Genomic DNA, 18,623 nt, shown 5'->3' on the forward strand with positions numbered 1-18,623 from the left:
GATAGATGGATAGATGGATAGATGGATGGATGGGTGGAGGTGGAGTTCCTGCCTTCTCCCAAGGCAACTGAGTGTGCTTTGATGCACTGTGGCAGGGAACACACTGTCTCCCCAGAGAGGGAGAGGCACCACACACACACACACACACACACACACACACACACCAGGCAGTGTTCCCCATTACCACCACACAGCTTTTTGAAATGTCACAACTCTAGCATCACCACACACACACACATTCACAGAACAGTGTAGTGTTGGTGGTGTGAATGTATAGCTCAAACAGTTGGAATCCCAGCTGATTACACTGGAACATTCATTCATTTTCTACCGCTTTTTCCTCACAACGGTCGCGGGGGTGCTGGAGCCTATCCCAGCTGTCTTCGGGCGAGAGGCGGGGTACACCCTGGACTGGTCGCCAGCCAATCACAGGGCACATATAGACAAACAACCATTCACACTCACATTCATACCTATGGACAATTTGGAGTCGCCAATTAACCTAGCATGTTTTTGGAATGTGGGAGGAAACCGGAGTACCCGGAGAAAACCCACGCATGTACGGGGAGAACATGCAAACTCCACACAGAGATGGCCGAGGGTGGAATTGGACCCTGGTCTCCTCGCTGTGAGTTCTGTGTGCTAACCACTCGACTGCCGTGCCGCCCACACTGGAACATGTGAGGGCAAAATAACAATGAAGTTGTTACATCAAATGTAATTGTGACGACTAAAAAATGTCTATAATATTGTCCTTCACAATATCACTGTTTGATTATCCGATGCTCCGATAGATAAGTCACTAAAAAAAAAAATGTGATTGGTACAAACGTGGCATAAATGTGCATGGTAGTATAGTAGGTGGTTGTAGGTTTGGTTGTTATTAAGGTAGTCAGATTCAGTTCGGTAAGGCGATTATGGAATGGAATGGAATGGCCTTTATTGCCATTATACAAGATGTACAACGAGATTGGAGAGCTTCTCCTTTCAGTGCAGTAGTCAAGTTAAAAAAATAAATTAAAAAAGTATATAAAAGTAGAGTAAAAAAGACAATTTAACAAGATATATACAAGATATCCAAAATATACACATAGTATTGCACAGGAGCATATGCAGGAGCAGACATAAATTTTAGTGCAATGATAAATGGGTCATAGTGCAAATAATGACTGGTATATACAGATGAGTAAAGTCACATATGAGTGTATTGTATTGATTATGGTTAGTTGATTCATTAGAGTGATAGGTAGTCTGGGTTGTTGGTCAGTCAGTTTTTGTTAGTTTAGTTTCTGAGAGTAAGAGTTAGTTTGTTGTTTTGTAGTTAAACATAAGTTGACATATTACTTTGTCGTCTGGTCTGTTTGATTTGTTGGTTAGCTGCATAGGTAGGCTGGTAAGTACTTTCTTTGTTTCTAAGTGTAGATGTATGTAGATTATTTTGTAGTTGCCCTTATGAACCATCTGGTAGTTTTACAATCAGTAACTGTTACATTTGTTCACTTCCTGCTTTCCTAATATAGTTTAAGTTGGGTTTTTTTGGTCACATACCGAAGTACGAGGTGATATGAGCATCCAATGACATAATGTGTACCATAGTAAGTGTCAATATAGTGATATGTATAGCACATCATGACTGGTTCAAGACTCTTCATCCTTGTATTTAGCAAACATCAACTGCTTGTATTGTTTCTTGAATTGGCTCATCGTTGTGCATTGTTTGAGGGTCTTACTCAATCCATTCCATAGTTTGATTCCACATACTGAAATGCTATGGCTTTTTAACGTAGTCCTAGCATATAAGTGTTTCAAATGTAGTTCTTCCCTGAGATCATATTTCTCCTCTCTTGTAGAGAAGTATTGGATGACATTTTTAGCTAATTGGTTATTTTTTAGCCTTGTGCATTATTTTAGCTGCTTGAAGATGAACTATATCAGCAAGTTTAAGTATTTGTGATTTTAGAAATAAGGAGTTAGTATGTTCTCTGTAGGCGGCATTATGAATTATCCTTACTGAGCTTTTTTGCAGTACATTTAGCGAATGAAGATTGTTTTTATAGTTATTTTATATTTATTACCCCATATCCCCATTGGTATCTTTTATTATTACCGTATTTTCTGGACTATAAGTCGCTCCGGAGTATAAGTCGCACAAGGCCAAAAATGCATAATTAGGTGGAAAAAAACATATTCCTTTCCATGTATACCATTGATTTTGGAAAGATCATTTCGAAAGAGAAGAACTCCTCATGTAAACGTGGCTATTGGGAGTGACCAGGATGGATAGGATCAAGAAGGAGTACATCAGAGGGACATTACATGTTAGAGGCCTTGAAGATAAAGTCAGAGAGGCCAGACTGAGATGGTTGGGACATGTCTAGAGGAGAGATAGTGAATATAAAAGTAGAAGGATGCTGCGTTTAGAGCTGGCAGATAGGAGGCGTAGAGGAAGACCAAAGAGGAGGTTTATGGATGTAGTGAAGGAGGACTTGAGGGTAGTTGGTGTGAGAGAGACAGATGCAGAAGACAGAGATTGATTTGCTGTGGCGACGCCTGAAGGGAAAAGCCAAAAGAGAAGTTGGTAAAGGTTTTATGATGGTGACATTTTGGCTCTGGAACATTTTAGTATCCATTATTCACAATGGGGAACCATTGTCCGAACTGTTTTTGTTTGCAATTTCACGATGTTGTGTGAAAGTCAGCAGCACACTGCAGCACATGTATTGATCGTGAATAATTTACAGGCCTGTGTTGTATCCTCTCTCGGTTTACTTTATTTATCCTCCACACACACACAAACACACAAACACACACCCTCCACCACCCATTCGCTTCCTGTATATCCCTGCTGTGTGTGTTTTTTTTTTTTTTTTTTTAGGTTTCTCTCTGCAGCTCATTATTCGGGTGCCCATATCCTCATGCGGCTCAGGCGGAGTGAATGCATCAATAGATTTGTAGGGTTGTGCCCGGTTAACCTCCCAATCTAAAGGCTAGGATTTCTCTTAGTGAGCAATGAGATTACAAGCACTGTTCTTTGACTTAATCTCCTTCAGAGGCCATCAATTTATTCTGTCCTAATCTCATCTCCAGGCACTGTGTGAGCCTCGTGTTGTCTCTGTGCCAGGCCTGTCACTCAATGTGAAGAAGGCTTTGCAAAAAAATAATATATATATATATATATATATATATTAGGGTGCATCAAAAAAACACAATTATTAATATTAATATTAATTTTGATATGGCTGGGTACTAAACATGTTCCAATATATGTAGAAACAACACTAAAACACTTCCAATACATGATTATTTAGGGGTTCCACCATACACCTGTTTTTGTGGAATAAAGTAGTGAACAGTTCAATGGTCGCCATGGAGATTTGAGGTCAGCAAAGACTGCAGCTCAAGAACTCTGAGATGATCTTTATGTTTTTGTTGGTATTTATACTCCTATTAGATATTACTAGCAAATTTGTGGTTTTGTCTTTGTAATTTGAATTATTTGTAGTCATATTTATACGTATTTAGTGCTTATTGCCTCTACTTAGCTACTACTACTACTTAGCCTCTACTGTAGCTAGCTAATGTTAGCTACAGTTTGCTAATGACAGTTAGCTAATAGCTGAGCAAGCATAGCATCAACAACAGTAATATAGAGTAGGCAGTATTACTGATGCCTCATATTTATTGAGAGCGGTACTGTAGTCCTACATAATCTGATATACGCTTGTCCATTTATTATTTTAGGCACTGTGCAGCATAACAAGTTTGTGTGAGGTGGCACCCCTAAATCTCAATGGATTTCCTCAAAACTTTGCAAAAGACATTTTTATGTTCATTAGAAAAAAAATGGAATAGCAGCCAAATTCATTCATTCATTCATTCATTTTCTACCGCTTTTCCTCACGAAGGTCGCGGGGGTGCTGGAGCCTATCCCAGCTGTCTTCGGGCGAGAGGCGGGGTACACCCTGGACTGGTCGCCAGCCAATCACAGGGCACATATAGACAAACAACCATTCACACTCACATTCAAATTGATATTATGAATTTAAAATTTCCCATTCAAATTTGATGCACCCTAATAAATAAATACAAATATATATATATATATATATGTTTTTAAAAATCTGTATTTCAAGGAACTTGCACTTTTAGGACTAAAACAATAAATACAGGTTATAGGTTAAGAACTACCTTATGAATCAATAACAGATGAATGAAAACGCCATATCGTACGCCATATTGTATCCCTGTATTGTCTATTGAACTGCTTAAGGTCCTTTCTTCCTGCAGCTGTCAGGCTGTACAACCAGCACCGCTCCCAATAGTCTTCTACACCACTATGTAGATCTGTGTAATACTTGCTTTTTATAGTCACTATAGTTACTCCAGACCCCATTCACTGTGCACTGTCTGATCAACCTCCATGTGCAATATTAAGGGCTCTAAATGCAATATACTAAGTTCTATGTGAAGTATTTCCATAAGGCCTCATATTAACTCTCAGTGATCTCAGTGTATAGACTGGTCATATATCTCATCTCGTTTCATATTATCTACATACTGTATTGTATATAACTCTGGAAAAAACTGTTGATTTTGTTAATACTTGGGTTGTTTATATTGTTTATTTTTCTATATAGTGTATTTTGTACTGTACTCTTGCTGCTGTGCAATACACATTTCCCCACTGAGGGACGAATAAAGGCATATCTTATCTTATCTTATCTTATCTTAAACCAGGGTTGTTTCCTTCACAAAACATGATGTATGGGATGTGAATTAAAGTGGGAAAAAAAAATAGATTTTGAAAGGGAATATGAAATCAAGCAATATTTACTCCTTCTTGTGCATTCATGATCAAACACTGGTTATTTGGTGTAATTAAACAGACGATACTCGTGTTACTGGAGAGACAGTTAAAGGATAGCAAAGGAAGGGCCGGACAATCCCACAGCAGCTCCAATAACTCCACTTTGGGTGTTTTTTTTGATATTTTTGTTCGACTGTCCCTTTAAAAAGTCAAGCGAACCCATTAGAAATTGATCTTAGCTACAGGAGGATTGTTTTGGGTTTGTTTTTTTTTTTCCTCCCCTCCCATCGAGCACCTAATCTCTTAAGCCAAAAGCAGCTACATTATCTATCTAAAACTTTTCTCTCATGGATCTACACCAGTGTGGAAGGAATGGAAATTTTCACAAGTGTGTCCTGAGAAGGTCAGGGAGTGCAATAATAAAAACGTATCTCCAATTGTTAGGCAAGGCAGCAGGAGGAGGCTGCAGATTTTCTGTTCCCAAACAAGCAGGTCCTAAATTACACTGATGACAGAGCAGGAGGGCTGAGGGATGATGGACACGGGAGGGTTGGGGGGGCATAGAGGGTAGGATAAATGTAGCAAAATCCCGTCCTGTACAGGCAGCCCTGGCTAAGCTAGGCTAGGCTATGCGTGTTTACCGTAATCCCCTCCCAGTAGACAGAGGAAGAGGGGGATTGAGCAGAATGGCAGATTTTTTTGTCCATGACTTCAAGTATGTGAGCATTCATTGCAAGCAACTGAGAGGGTTTTTTGGGGGTGTGGATGGGGGGGGTTGTATGTGTGTGTGTGTGTGTGTGTGGTGGGAATCCCTGTGTGCTTATCTTGAAGCCAACCTCTTAATCACAGCCTTCATCTGGCTTGCTTGGCTCTGCATCACCCTCCACTCCCACTTATTCAACACACACAATGTCATTCTCCAACACTCCACTCCACTTCTTTGGACCCCCCTCCTCTCCTCCCCCACCCTCCTCCCGACGGCTCTCTCCTTGACTCGTCTGTCAGCGAGTCCTCCAAAGGATGCTCCATGCTAACTGCAGCTGTGATGTCACTGACTCATTTGTATAAATAATCATTGACTGAAGAGTGGAGTTAGTCATCATCCACACGCTCTAACTCTACCGTGACTCATGTGAACCCAACTAATTGAAGTTGGTCGTATCCGTTGCAGGTGTCTCTCCCTTTTTTCTGTCGTATGAGTCAAAGAATGTCGGTTACGTCATAGTGAATAGAAGAAACAAATACGAAATACCCAATGCTACACTACAGGTTGTTGTTAGTTGGTTTGTTCATGGTTGAGTCAAGTAGACGGTTGTTTTGTTAGTCGGTAGGTTGGCAGTTTCTAAGTTAGTTCCTTGGTAATGGTTTTATTTCATTTGAACATGCATCAGATTACAATTGAATGCATCACATAATCAGTTCACAGTTCCACATGTCCAAAAGGAGTAGGAAGAAGCAAAGCTTATTAAATCCTACCCCTCCATCTGGTACTTTTACAATCAGTAACTGTTACATTTGTTCACTTCCTGCTTTCCATTATACAATTTAAGTTTTTTTTTTTTTAAATCATGTACCTCGTATCGAAGTACGAGGTGATGTGACCATACAATGACATAATGGGTACCATAGTAAGTGTCAATATAGTGATATGTATACGCCTAGCATTTACCTCTATATTACCAATAGTGGTTTAAAGTAATAGATTAGGAAATAAGTGTCCATATTTTTTGCAATTATGAGTTATGGTAATGGTAATCTGGTACTTTTACAATCAGTAACATTTGTTCACTTCCTGCTTTCCTAATTTTAAGGTTTTTTTATTATTATTTTTAAATTTTTTGTCACGTACCAAAGTACGAGGTGATATGAGCATCCAATGACATAATGGGTACCATAGTAAGTGTCAATATAGTGATATGTATAGCACATCATGACTGGTTCAAGACTCTTCATCCTTGTATTTAGCAAACATCAACTGCTTGTATTGTTTCTTGAATTGGCTCATCGTTGTGCATTGTTTGAGGGTCTTACTCAATCCATTCCATAGTTTGATTCCACATACTGAAATGCTATGGCTTTTTAACGTAGTCCTAGCATATAAGTGTTTCAAATGTAGTTCTTCCCTGAGATCATATTTCTCCTCTCTTGTAGAGAAGTATTGGATGACATTTTTAGCTAATTGGTTATTTTTAGCCTTGTGCATTATTTTAGCTGTATTATTTTTAATATTTGTGATTTTAGAAATAAGGAGTTAGTATGTTCTCTGTAGGCGGCATTATGAATTATCCTTACTGACCTTTTTTGCAGTACATTTAGCGAGTGAAGATTGTTTTTATAGTTATTTTATAGTTATTACCCCATATCCCCATTGGTATCTTTTATTACTACCGTATTTTCTGGACTATAAGTCGCACAAGGCCAAAAATGAATTATTCGGTCGAAAAAAACATACATAGTAAGTCGCACTGGAGTATAAATCACATTTTTCGTGGGTAATTTATTTACAAACTACTTGACCAAAACAGACATTACGTCATAGAAGTAGATTGTATAGAGTAGAGTGCAGTAGGAGATATCAGTGTGAAAGTCTAGAGTGCCCTCTTGTGGTTGTCTGTGAAATTATATAATTTTCATTTTATCAGTCGCTCTGGAGTATAAGTCACAGGAACAGCCAACCTATGAAAAAAAAAGTGTGACTCATAGTCCGGAAAATACGGTATTTACATTGTGGTCGTCTCCCAACCTGAAGGTTGTGGGTTCCATCCTCCATCCTGCCATGACCATGTCAAAGTATCCTTGGTCAAGATACTGAACCCCCAGTTGCTCCTGATGTTGCATCATCAGTCAGTAAATGTGCTAACCGTGTCAAAGCACTTTGAGTGACTTGGAGGTGGAAACGTGCTATCCAAGTGAAAGACCATTTACATCTCCATTGATTACTATGTGGACTGCAGACCTCCTTGGTCGAGATCAATACCAGCATGTAGAGTAGACCATGATGAATGCATCATACCATATCTATACATCATATTTGATCCAAATCTCCTTACATTTGACAGGCTGATGAGAAACAAATGGATATACAGTCATCCCTCATTTATCGTGGTTAATTGGCTCCGGACCAAACTGTGATAAGTACATGTCTTGCAGAGTAGTATTCCTGGAATATTTTTTGAGTTGGAGCATAAATATGGTTTGAAAAAATTCTACTATAGTCATCCTTACACTACCTTTACAATAGGAAATAAGACATTATATAGAATCACACATTAACATTGCAAAAGTTCCTGGTTGCTATTTCTTTTTTTTAATGTGGGATTTCTTTAAGTGTAACAAAACTACCAGTTTATCAATATGTCTTTTAATGCATTTTCTAAATATCTTATGTTTGTATTTTAGTTCATTTAGTCATTTTTTGCTTGCAAATGCTTCATTTGTGAACCAGCGTTTGATCATGAATGCACAAGAAGGATATTCCCTTCAATTCCATCCCTTTCGCTCGATGTCACGGGTATGCTGGAGCCTATCACAGCTGACTTTGGGTGAGAGGCGGGGTACACCCTGGACTGGTTGCCAGCCAATCATAGGGCACATATAGACAAACAACCATTCACACTCACATTCATACCTATGGACAATTTGGAGTCACCAATTAACCTAGCATGTTTTTGGATACCCACATAAAATCCATGCATGCACGGGGAGAACATGCGGCAGCGATGATTGATTAATGAATATATTTTGAAAATCTGTGATAGAGTGAAGACGTCAGATTCAAAGTGCAATGTGGCGGATGACTGTATAGATCTCGAAAATGTTGCTTCCTCCATTCGTGTAGCTTTTGGCAGCTTTTTCAACTTGAAGCTGAAATGGATCTGCCGGAATTTTTGACAGTTCCACCCAAGCATCCAGCCTCATCTCCTTCTTTTTTTCTCTACTCTCCCACTCCATTTTCCATCCATCCCTCCATCTCCACCACCACCTCCTCCTCCTCCTTTGTGCCCCGTGGGAGACGACTGGTGTGGAGTATGGTTGACTGGCTGGTCAGGGCGTGGAGGATAGGAGGAAGGTATACATGTGTAACTAACAGGCTGCTTCTTGCATTGATCTGCCCAAAGGAACACCAGTGACCTTTTCACTTCTTAACTTGAAATGTGCACTTACAAAAAAAAAAAAAGAACACTACTTGATTCAGTTGGAGTGCTTTCTGCTCTCCACTGAGCTGCACTTCATTTGGTTCTACCTGTTTAATAATGCATGTGTGTGTAAGTGCATGGTAGTGTGTGTGTTGTTTGGCCAAGCAGGAACAGCAGTGGGTCAGAGGTTGCTGGGCTGAGAAGCGTGTTTGTGTAAATATGTCAAAGGCGGCGTCTCGTGATGCAATACGGCATAGCACCTCCTTATGTCTTATGCTGAGAGACGAGCATTCACACGAATGGAATTTTTTTTAGTATTGCACAAGTGTTAAGACTAGGATGACAGGAAAATATATTTTTTAATGATCTCTGCATCATGTGTTGCCGATCTTCAACACATGAGGTGAAGAAGCGTGTGCAGGCAGGATGGAACGGATGGAGAAAAATGTCAGGCGTGATGAGTGATAGAAGAGTTTCTGTTTCTAAAATGAAAGGAAAGGTATACAAAACTGTGGTAAGACCAGACATGTTGTTTGGCCTAGAGACTCAGTGCCACTGAGGAAAAGACTGGAAGCAGAACAGGAGGTAGCAGAGATGAGGATGCTGTGGTTCTCATTGAGAGTGACCAGGATGGATAGGATCAGGAACGAGTACATCAGAGGTACATTACATGTTAGAGACCTTGGAGATAGAGTCAGAGAGACCAGCCTGAGATGGTTCGGACATGTCCAGAGGAGAATATATTGGCAGAAGGATGCTGCATTTAGGAGGCATAGAGGAAGACCAAAGAGGAGGTTAATGGATGTAGTGAAGGAGGACATGAGGGTAGTTGGTTTGAGAGAGACAGGGTTGGATGGAGGAGATTGATTTGCTGTGGCGACCCCTGAAGGGAAAAGCGTGTTGAAGATCTCCTTCAACACTAAAAAAGGCAAAGAAAAAGCATTTGTTTTGCAGCTTTGAGCACAAATTTTCCCTAAAATGTGGTCAAATTGTACCGAGATTTCAATACTATGTGGTGATAAATGAAGCCAGATATTCATTCATTCATTCATTTTCTACCACTTATCCTCACGAGGGTCACGGGGGGTGCTGGAGCACCCTCGACCTTCGGTCTCGGGCTGATACTGACACTTGGGGGCATGATACCTGGCCCGATACCAGACAAACCATGTGATGATCTTATCATCACATACTATTTAATCATGAGCTTATTATCACGTACTATTTAATCAAAAGACCATTTTGTTTCCAGAAAATGTTCAGTTTATTACATGTATTATATCTAAACAGTGTAAACACAATAATTGCAAAAATATTTCAACAATAATATTTTATCAACAGTCTTATCTTATCAATGTCTGATAATTAAAGTTCCATTAATCAAGTTTGGGTTTTTTGGTAACTGGAGAAGCACTAGGCACTAAGCACTCGTGCGCTGATCTCTGATTGGTTGTTTCACGGGCCCGATACCAGAGCAGCGCGCTCTGAGTGGACAGCTACGGGGGCTGATACTGGACATGGTTAAACTCTATATTTTATCAGTATCACTGCCCTGGGCTTTGACACAGTATCATTTTGCCCTTTTCCCGTATCATTCATGGGCGGTTTCTAGGGTACAAGGCCAATTAATACTGTAGTATGTGATATTTGATATCATTGTCATTTTTTTCATGTAAATTGGGGGATCAAAAGCAGTATCGGTCCAAGCAAAATCGGCCATTGGCTAAGAGTGATGGAAAGAAATCGGTATTGGCATCGGCTGTAAAAAAAAAACAAAAAACATATCTGTCGATCCCTAGCTTTCATGTGACACTTTGATGGTCAACCACTCTACCACCGTGCAGCCGAAGCCAGATATATGGTCCCAAATTAATTTTGTCTGAGCAACAGCGCCACCCTATATTTCTGAGGGAATTGCAAACTGTATTTCCCATACAATGGTAGTACATGCATGTAACTAGCTTGTCATTTTGGGTTGGTCAGCCGATATATCGGGCCGATATTTGCGTTCTTTACTTGAATTGGTGTCGGCCGATGCACGCGTGGGTTCGCCGATGTATTTTTCTGCCGCATGATTTACAGACAGGCATCCGCCGGGCAGCTTTGTGTTAACCTCTAATACTTAAACTTAGTTGAAATATTGCCACCTGCTATATTGAAATATGAAACATGAACCTACTGTGTTTACATTTCAATAAATATTTGTTTAAACTTGAGACCTGTAATATTTGATATCAGTCATTTTTTCATGTAAATTGAGGGATCAAAAGCAGTATCAGCCCAAGCAAAATTGGCCATCGGCTAAGAGTGATGGAAAAAAATCGGTATCGGCATCGGCTGTAAAAAAAAAAAAAAAACATATCGGTCGATCCCTAGTTTTCATGTGACACTTTGATGTTCAACCACTCAACCACTGTGCAGCCGAAGCCAGATTATATGGTCCCAAATTAATTTTGTCTGAGCAACAGCGCCACCCTATATTTCTGAGGGAATTGCAAACTGTATTTCCCCATACAATGGTAGTACATGCATGTAACTAGCCTATAACTGTATGTGTGTCCTCCGGCACACACTCCCAACACTGCATGTATTTATTCCATTATGGAATACACCGCCGGGTGTCCGGGCCGACACGGAGGGCACGCTCCTTTCACACTGACACAGGTGCGCACCTCCATGCTGTAAATTCTCTGCCTCTAGCAGAGGTTATCAGATGTCTGCCTCTAACCTGCTGAGAGAGAATGACACTACCGTGATAATGGCGCCTGTTCACACAAAAAGAAAGGGCCGAGGGTGGGTCATAGAAGTGGGACCTTCTCTCACGGTGGCTTCAAATAACAAAATATAGAGGTGGATAGTGTAACGATGGAAAGACACAATTGTTGGAATGAGGGAGCAATCACACACAAACACGAGAAAGAGAGGGGAAGATGAGAGTGTGGGGGGAAGATAAGTGCTTTATATTGAAGGGGGAACAGCACCACCATGTGGAAGATGGATGCTATGACAGTTAGAAGAGAAGCCTCTTAAGGGGGAAATAAAACACACTGCCATCCAAAATGACTAAATAGATTGATTATTTAGTCAGTGAATTAAATATGACCTCCCCAGCATTATTACCATAAGCATATTCATCATTTCATGCAGTTATTAGTCATCCAGCTCATAAATCTAAAAAAGAACATTTGCATAAAAAATAGCAATATTTAATTAGTTAGTTTATTAATTAATTGTCTGATGCCTCTTGGCTAGGTTGGCATTGCAAATGAGAATTTTCTCAGTTAATAAATACTGACTAAATAAATTATTTCATTGATTGGAAAGGTCCATAAAATTAGATAAAATTCATTTTTATTTATTTTATTTTTAAGATAAAATAAATATTTCTTACAATTTAATTTAAATGTATGACATGAAATGTTTTTTGTCTTTTTTCTGTGTATTTTTAAATTATTTAAAATGTCTATAAAATAATTATAATAACTCTTATTGTTACTGGTATTACGGTACGGTATTTTTAATATATATTTTAAATAACCTGGAAAATAGATTAAATAGCAATTTTAAATTTAAATTTATTTAAATAAAAATGTAATACACCAATTACTATTTCATTGATATTAAGGTTTATAAGACCCGTATTTTTATTTTATATTTTTTTAAACAATTGTTTATTTCTTTTTAAAAGTACATTTGCATAAAAAATAGCAATATTTAATTAGTTTGGTTATTAATTCATTGTCTGATGCCTCTTGGCCAGGTCGGCATTGCTAATGAGAATTTTCTCAGTTAATAAATACTGACTAAATAAATTATTTCATTGATTGGAAATGTCCATAAAATTAGATCAAATTCATTTTTATTTATTTTATTTTTCAAGATAAAATAAGTATTTCTTACAATTTAATTTAAATGTATTTATTTTGTTTTTTTCTGTGTATTTGAAATTATTGTATTAATGTATTTGAAAATTCATTTTTATTTATTTTATTTTCCAAGATAAAATAAATATTTCTTATAATTTAATTTAAATGTATTTTTTTTCTGTGTATTATTTTTTTCTGTAAATTATTTAAAATGTCTATAAATTGATTACAATAACTGTTATTGTTACTGGTATTACGGTAGGTACTGTATTTATAATTTATATTTTAAATAACCTGGAAAATAGATTGAATTGCAATTTAAAAATGAAAATGTATTTAAATAAAAATGTAATACGCAAATTACTATTTCATTGATATTAATGGTTTTATAAGACCCATTTTTTTTGTTTGTGTATTTCTTTTCTAAAATATGGGTGTTATCCAATCATTTAATCAATTATTATAAAAAGCACACAAACCATGAAGCTGTTTGGGAGCCTATAAAATAAATTACAATTACATTGGAAATAAATTGAATTACATGGAATTAAATGAAAATCAAATTTTGAATGTAATGTGTTCATTTATATTGATAAAATAGTACATTGATTAATATTGACAGGTTCAAGCTCCATTAGCTACATTAGTCACTATTGACATATTCATCTCGAAGTCCAAAGTCATGAGTAAATTGGCTAAGGTCAAAATATCCTGGTCAATGTACTTTATGTACGACACAGGGAACAAGCTTTAGTCTATTGTCGATGCACGGTTGTAATTACACTGGAAGAAACATTCTATCATGACCCATCCAATTAGGACGACCACAGTTTGTTCTCATCAGGAACATCTTCACATCTTCTCTGCCCTTTAACCGCCTCCTCATTTTCATAATCCCCCTGGGAATGGTGCCGGGCGATGAGGGTGGAGGGAGTGTACCTTAAGCAAACACATGGCTGATGTTCACTATGGTCATACTTTATTCATCACAAACCATCTTAACCCAGATATAAGATGACTGCTGTTTTTCAAGACCCATCAAAGTCATTTTCTTGGGGACAAAAAAATGCTAATATTGTGGTTGGTTTTATTCACTTTGTACAGACTTAATTCAGGAAGAAAATGTGAATGAAAAGGTTGGAAAATGTATGTACAGTACTGTACAGCCCTGTTTGAAATAAACAGCCAAAACTCCATAAAGAAATGCTACTTTTTAAAAAAATGGCGCAATACTTTAGTGAAACCACAACAAACGGGGAACTAAAATATATGAGAGCATTTGTATGATGCTGCTGAGTTGTTCTGCTGCAAATTTTGCGCAAATTTTTTTTTTCAAGACCCATCAAAGTCATTTTCTTGGGGACAAAAAATGCTAATATTGTGGTTGGTTTTATTCACTTTGTACAGACTTAATTCAGGAAGAAAATGTGAATGAAAAGGTTGGAAAATGTATGTACAGTACTGTACAGCCCTGTTTGAAATAAACAGCCAAAACTCCATAAAGAAATGCTACTTTTTAAAAAAATGGCGCAATACTTTAGTGAAACCACAACAAACGGGGAACCAAAATATATGAGAGCATTTGTATGATGCTGCTGAGTTGTTCTGCTGCAAATTTTGCGCAATTTTTTTTTTCAAGACCCATCAAAGTCATTTTCTTGGAGACAAAAAAAGCTAATATTGTGGTTGGTTTTATTCACTTTGTACGGACTTAATTCAGGAAGAAAATGTGAATGAAAAGGTTGGAAAATGTATGTACAGTACTGTACAGCCCTGTTTGAAATAAACAGCCAAAACTCCATAAAGAAAATGCTACTTTTTAAAAAAATGGCGCAATACTTTAGTGAAACCACAACAAACGGGGAACTAAAAAATATGAGAGCATTTGTATGATGCTGCTGAGTTGTTCTGCTGCAAATTTTGTGCAAAATTAAAAATATCATGTTGGGAGATGACCACCATGTACCACACTTGACAGCAGCACCTTTAGCAACACTTCATCATACATTTATGAAACATTTGTTATTTGTTTCTTTTTGTCAGGTACCCGTCTCCCGGAGAAAGGTGCGACCACAGGTAGCATCATCGGCGCCATCATAGGCGTCATTATCATCCTCGCCATCATCGGCACGGCCATCGCTATGTATCGTAAACATCGCAACAACAAGCTCAACGGAGAGTGAGTGTAGTGTCTCACAGAGCACACACACAACATGCATGTTTTTGTGACCGGCTTGAATATAATAAGTCATTTCTTGCAGCGGCCCCCCCAAATACAAGCCCCCTCCACCTCAGAAGAACAACAACACGGCTGGGAGGCCGGTGAGTTTTTTTTTTTTTATGTAATTATTTTTAAAGAGTGACTCTTGTTTGTTGTTTGTAGCAGGTGATCAGAAATAACGTCCCAGTGGCTGAGGAGCGCCCCCTACAGAACCAGTACTACACACAGGATGCAGAACCTGTGACAGTAAGGCATAGAGCAGTACTTGCAATTTTACTCGCAATTTTTCATTAAGTCTGCGTGTTTATTTTCATTTTATCATATTGTATTTGCATAACTTGTACACACAATGATGCAATTTGAGCTTTAATATGTTTTTAATACATAAACTGCGCACTCTACTTCAGCAGGTCGCTTACACTGATTATTATGATATATATATTGTATATATTGTATCATATACAATAAAAAAGGTAGAAGTACTACTTTTATACATTTTAGTATTATGATCAATTATTTATCATATCTTAGTGTTGTTATTTTGATGCATAATATACAATAAATGAGTGTCAAAAATATTGATATAGTAAAGGTAGAATTTCTATGCACTTTTATACATTTTAATATTATGATCAATTATTTATCATCTTATTGTTGTTATTTTGATGCATAATATACAATGAATGGGTTTCAAAAATATTGATATAGTAAAGGTAGAATTTCTTTGCACTTTTATACATTTTAATATGATCAATTATTTATCATATCTTATTGTTGTTATTTTGATGCATAATATACAATAAACGTGTTTAAAAAATATTGATATAGTAAAGGTAGAATTTCTTAGCACTTATACATTTTAATATTATGATCAATTATTTATCATATCTTATTGTTGTTATTTTGATGCATAATATACAATAAATGGGTTTCAAAAGTATTGATATAGTAAAGGTAAAATTTCTTAGCACTTTTATACATTTTAATATTATGATCAATTATTTATCATATCTTATTGTTGTTATTTTGATGCATAATATGCAATAAATGGGTTTCAAAAATATTGATATAGTAAAGGTAGAATTTTTTTGCACTTTTTATTTTAATATTATGATCAATTATTTATCATATCTTATTGCTGCTGTTATTATTTTGATTGTTTTTTTAATGTACATAAAATACATTAAATAATTACCTAAAATAGAAAACATAAATTCATATCCATGTTACATTTATTTTACAATCATTAATGTTGAGTTATTTTTATTATTTTGTGTAATTATGTAATTTCTCAATAAATTGTTGGGTGTACTGTAAAATCTGTAGTTATATAGCTGGTTGTTTATTTACTAAAAACGCAACAAAGATTTGGAAATAAGTAATAACTGGAGAGAGTTTAAAAACATATTTTTAAACTTTAAAAATGATTTGGAGTGCATGAGAGACTGGAAAGGAAAATATACCTCTGTTTGACCACATGAGTATTTACGAACAAGCAATATTGCACAACACATCAGCAATAGAACCAATGTTGTAATAGCAGTGAGGACTGCTGATGAGCTAATTGTAAACAACAGTAACAGCAAGTGTAACGCTCTTTATCAGTGAGTTGGAATCAAAACAAAAAAATCCAATGTATCAATCAAAGTACTACTACATTAGCAATGACAATTTGGCATTTGAACCTTCTGCAGGACCTGGATGCGTATCAGGACGACGACAGTGGCGAAGAAGACAGAGAGCACTACTACTCCGCCGCCCCCTCCGGATGGGACGATCCCGGAAACGACGACGCTCCGCCTTTTTACGAACACAGCGGCAACGAGCCTCAGGACCACCGTCATCAGGGTCCTACTGTGGGACGCGAGGACAGCTTTGTGTCTCCTGCCATGTTTGTGTGAGCATGCCACCAAGCCGGTACATAGTATATACAGTATATATATATCTATATATGTATATATATATATGTACGTATATAGATATATATACATATAAATGTGTGTGTGATGGACGAATGTGAATTTCAGAATGTATTCCACCTGAAGGATTTTTACTCGTTTTTTTGTTTCTTAACTATTGAGCCAGGAAAGTACAAAATGTCCCTCACATGGACATTTTGAGGGATTTGAAAGTGTAGATAAGACAATTATCTTTTTATAAATAACTTATTAGCGCTGAATGTTCAGAGTGGGAATACATTTTCAAGTAATGAAGTCTATTCTTCATTTCCAGTAGCTGCCCACTTTTAATGACCGTGTTTTATTTTGTCTTATTTTTGCAGTCATTTTTATTTTTATTTCTTTTATAGTAACAATATACAAATATTTAGTTTAACTAGCAGGATGTTGACAGAGATTAAGGTAAATCTGGATTAAGGTCATGAAATCTGCTCCAATGAAGGATTAATTCACATTAAAAATGAAAAAAAATTTAGCTTGATGCTAATGTGTCCAAAATCAAGGTCAAAGGTTAAAAGGGTCAATCATTTTAAGTTTGTTTTTTTTTCAAGTCCATTTATCATAATTTTAGTGCCAATGCTATGAATTTGTGTGTTTATCTTTTATTGATTGCTAGGCATGATTTTTAAATAGCAAATTCCTTTGGAGGTTTTTGTTGATTTCAATAAAAATTAAAAACTGTTCAATTTTGCAGAATATTATTTTCAATCCCTTTCCCAGTTGTAATTCCGCCTATTCTCCACCCAGTGGCAGTATGGATTTAACATGAAGGAGTTCATGCATGAAGAGCAGTAGCAGGATTACTTCATTTTAACGTAATCCACACACTTTATGTGAGACATGAATACATATGTCTTTCTCTTTTCTGTGCTTTCTAAAGATACCAGAAGAGATAAAAACAGACTGCTCATTATTGCATGTGATGAGCACAGAAAAGTGTGCTCATGTCTGCATAAAGATTGTGGATGATGGGCAAAACTAAAAAAAAAAAAGATTTTTCTTTAAATGCAAAAAACAAACACATACACAGTTGGAAGCATTTATTTGATTTAATAAGAAAAGTCAGCACCTGAACACAGCACCATTTCATCATAAAAGTCTCAAGTTGCATTATATCATTAAAGGGGACCTATTTTGCTTATTTTTCAACCCTTTGTATGGAGTTGTGGTCTCCTATAGAGCAGCTACACACAATAACCCGTACAGAAAACCTTTAGTTTTTCCAGAATCTGCACCTATTCCAGCTGTATTTCCTTTGATTTTTTTTTTTTGAATGGTTGTTTGTCTATATGTGCCCTGTGATTGGATGGCGAACAGTCCAGGGTGTACCCCGCCTCTCGCCCGAAGACAGCTGGGATAGGTTCCAGCTGTGGTCTCCTATAGAGCAGCTACACACAATAACCCGTACAGAAAACCTTTAGTTTTTCCAGTATCTGCACCTATTCCGGCTGTATTTCCTTTGATTTTTTTTTTTTTGAATGGTTGTTTTTGTCTATATGTGCCCAGTGATTGGCTGGTCACCAGTCCAGGGTGTACCCCGCCTCACGCCCAAAGACAGCTGGGATAAGCGGTAGAAAATGAATGAATTTCTGCTTTTTCCTGATTACGGAGTCGTCACAGCCGATCTTTTTATAT

General features: G+C 37.0%; 1 protein-coding gene across 2 annotated transcripts in view; it reads left to right on the top strand.

Annotated features, from left to right (window-relative positions):
• The window catches only part of LOC131105329 (nectin-2), a 174,558-nt gene extending 156,890 nt beyond the window's left edge, over positions 1-17,668 (top strand). Inside the window, exons 7-10 of one of the 2 annotated variants that reach the window (XM_058053331.2) lie at positions 14,853-14,988; positions 15,071-15,131; positions 15,196-15,276; positions 16,725-17,668. In XM_058053331.2, the coding sequence (XP_057909314.2) occupies positions 14,853-14,988; positions 15,071-15,131; positions 15,196-15,276; positions 16,725-16,931 (485 nt within the window). In that variant the 3' untranslated portion in view covers positions 16,932-17,668. Of the gene's footprint in view, positions 1-14,852; positions 14,989-15,070; positions 15,132-15,192; positions 15,277-16,724 lie in introns of both variants that reach the window. The other variant, XM_058053330.2, reaches the window with a different exon arrangement.
• Positions 17,669-18,623: the final 955 nt, after the last annotated feature.

Source organism: Doryrhamphus excisus, linkage group LG5 (genome assembly GCF_037039965.1).
Source record: "Doryrhamphus excisus strain RoL-2023G ecotype Guam linkage group LG5, RoL_Dexc_Guam_v1.1, whole genome shotgun sequence".
Classification (NCBI taxonomy): domain Eukaryota; kingdom Metazoa; phylum Chordata; class Actinopteri; order Syngnathiformes; family Syngnathidae; genus Doryrhamphus; species Doryrhamphus excisus.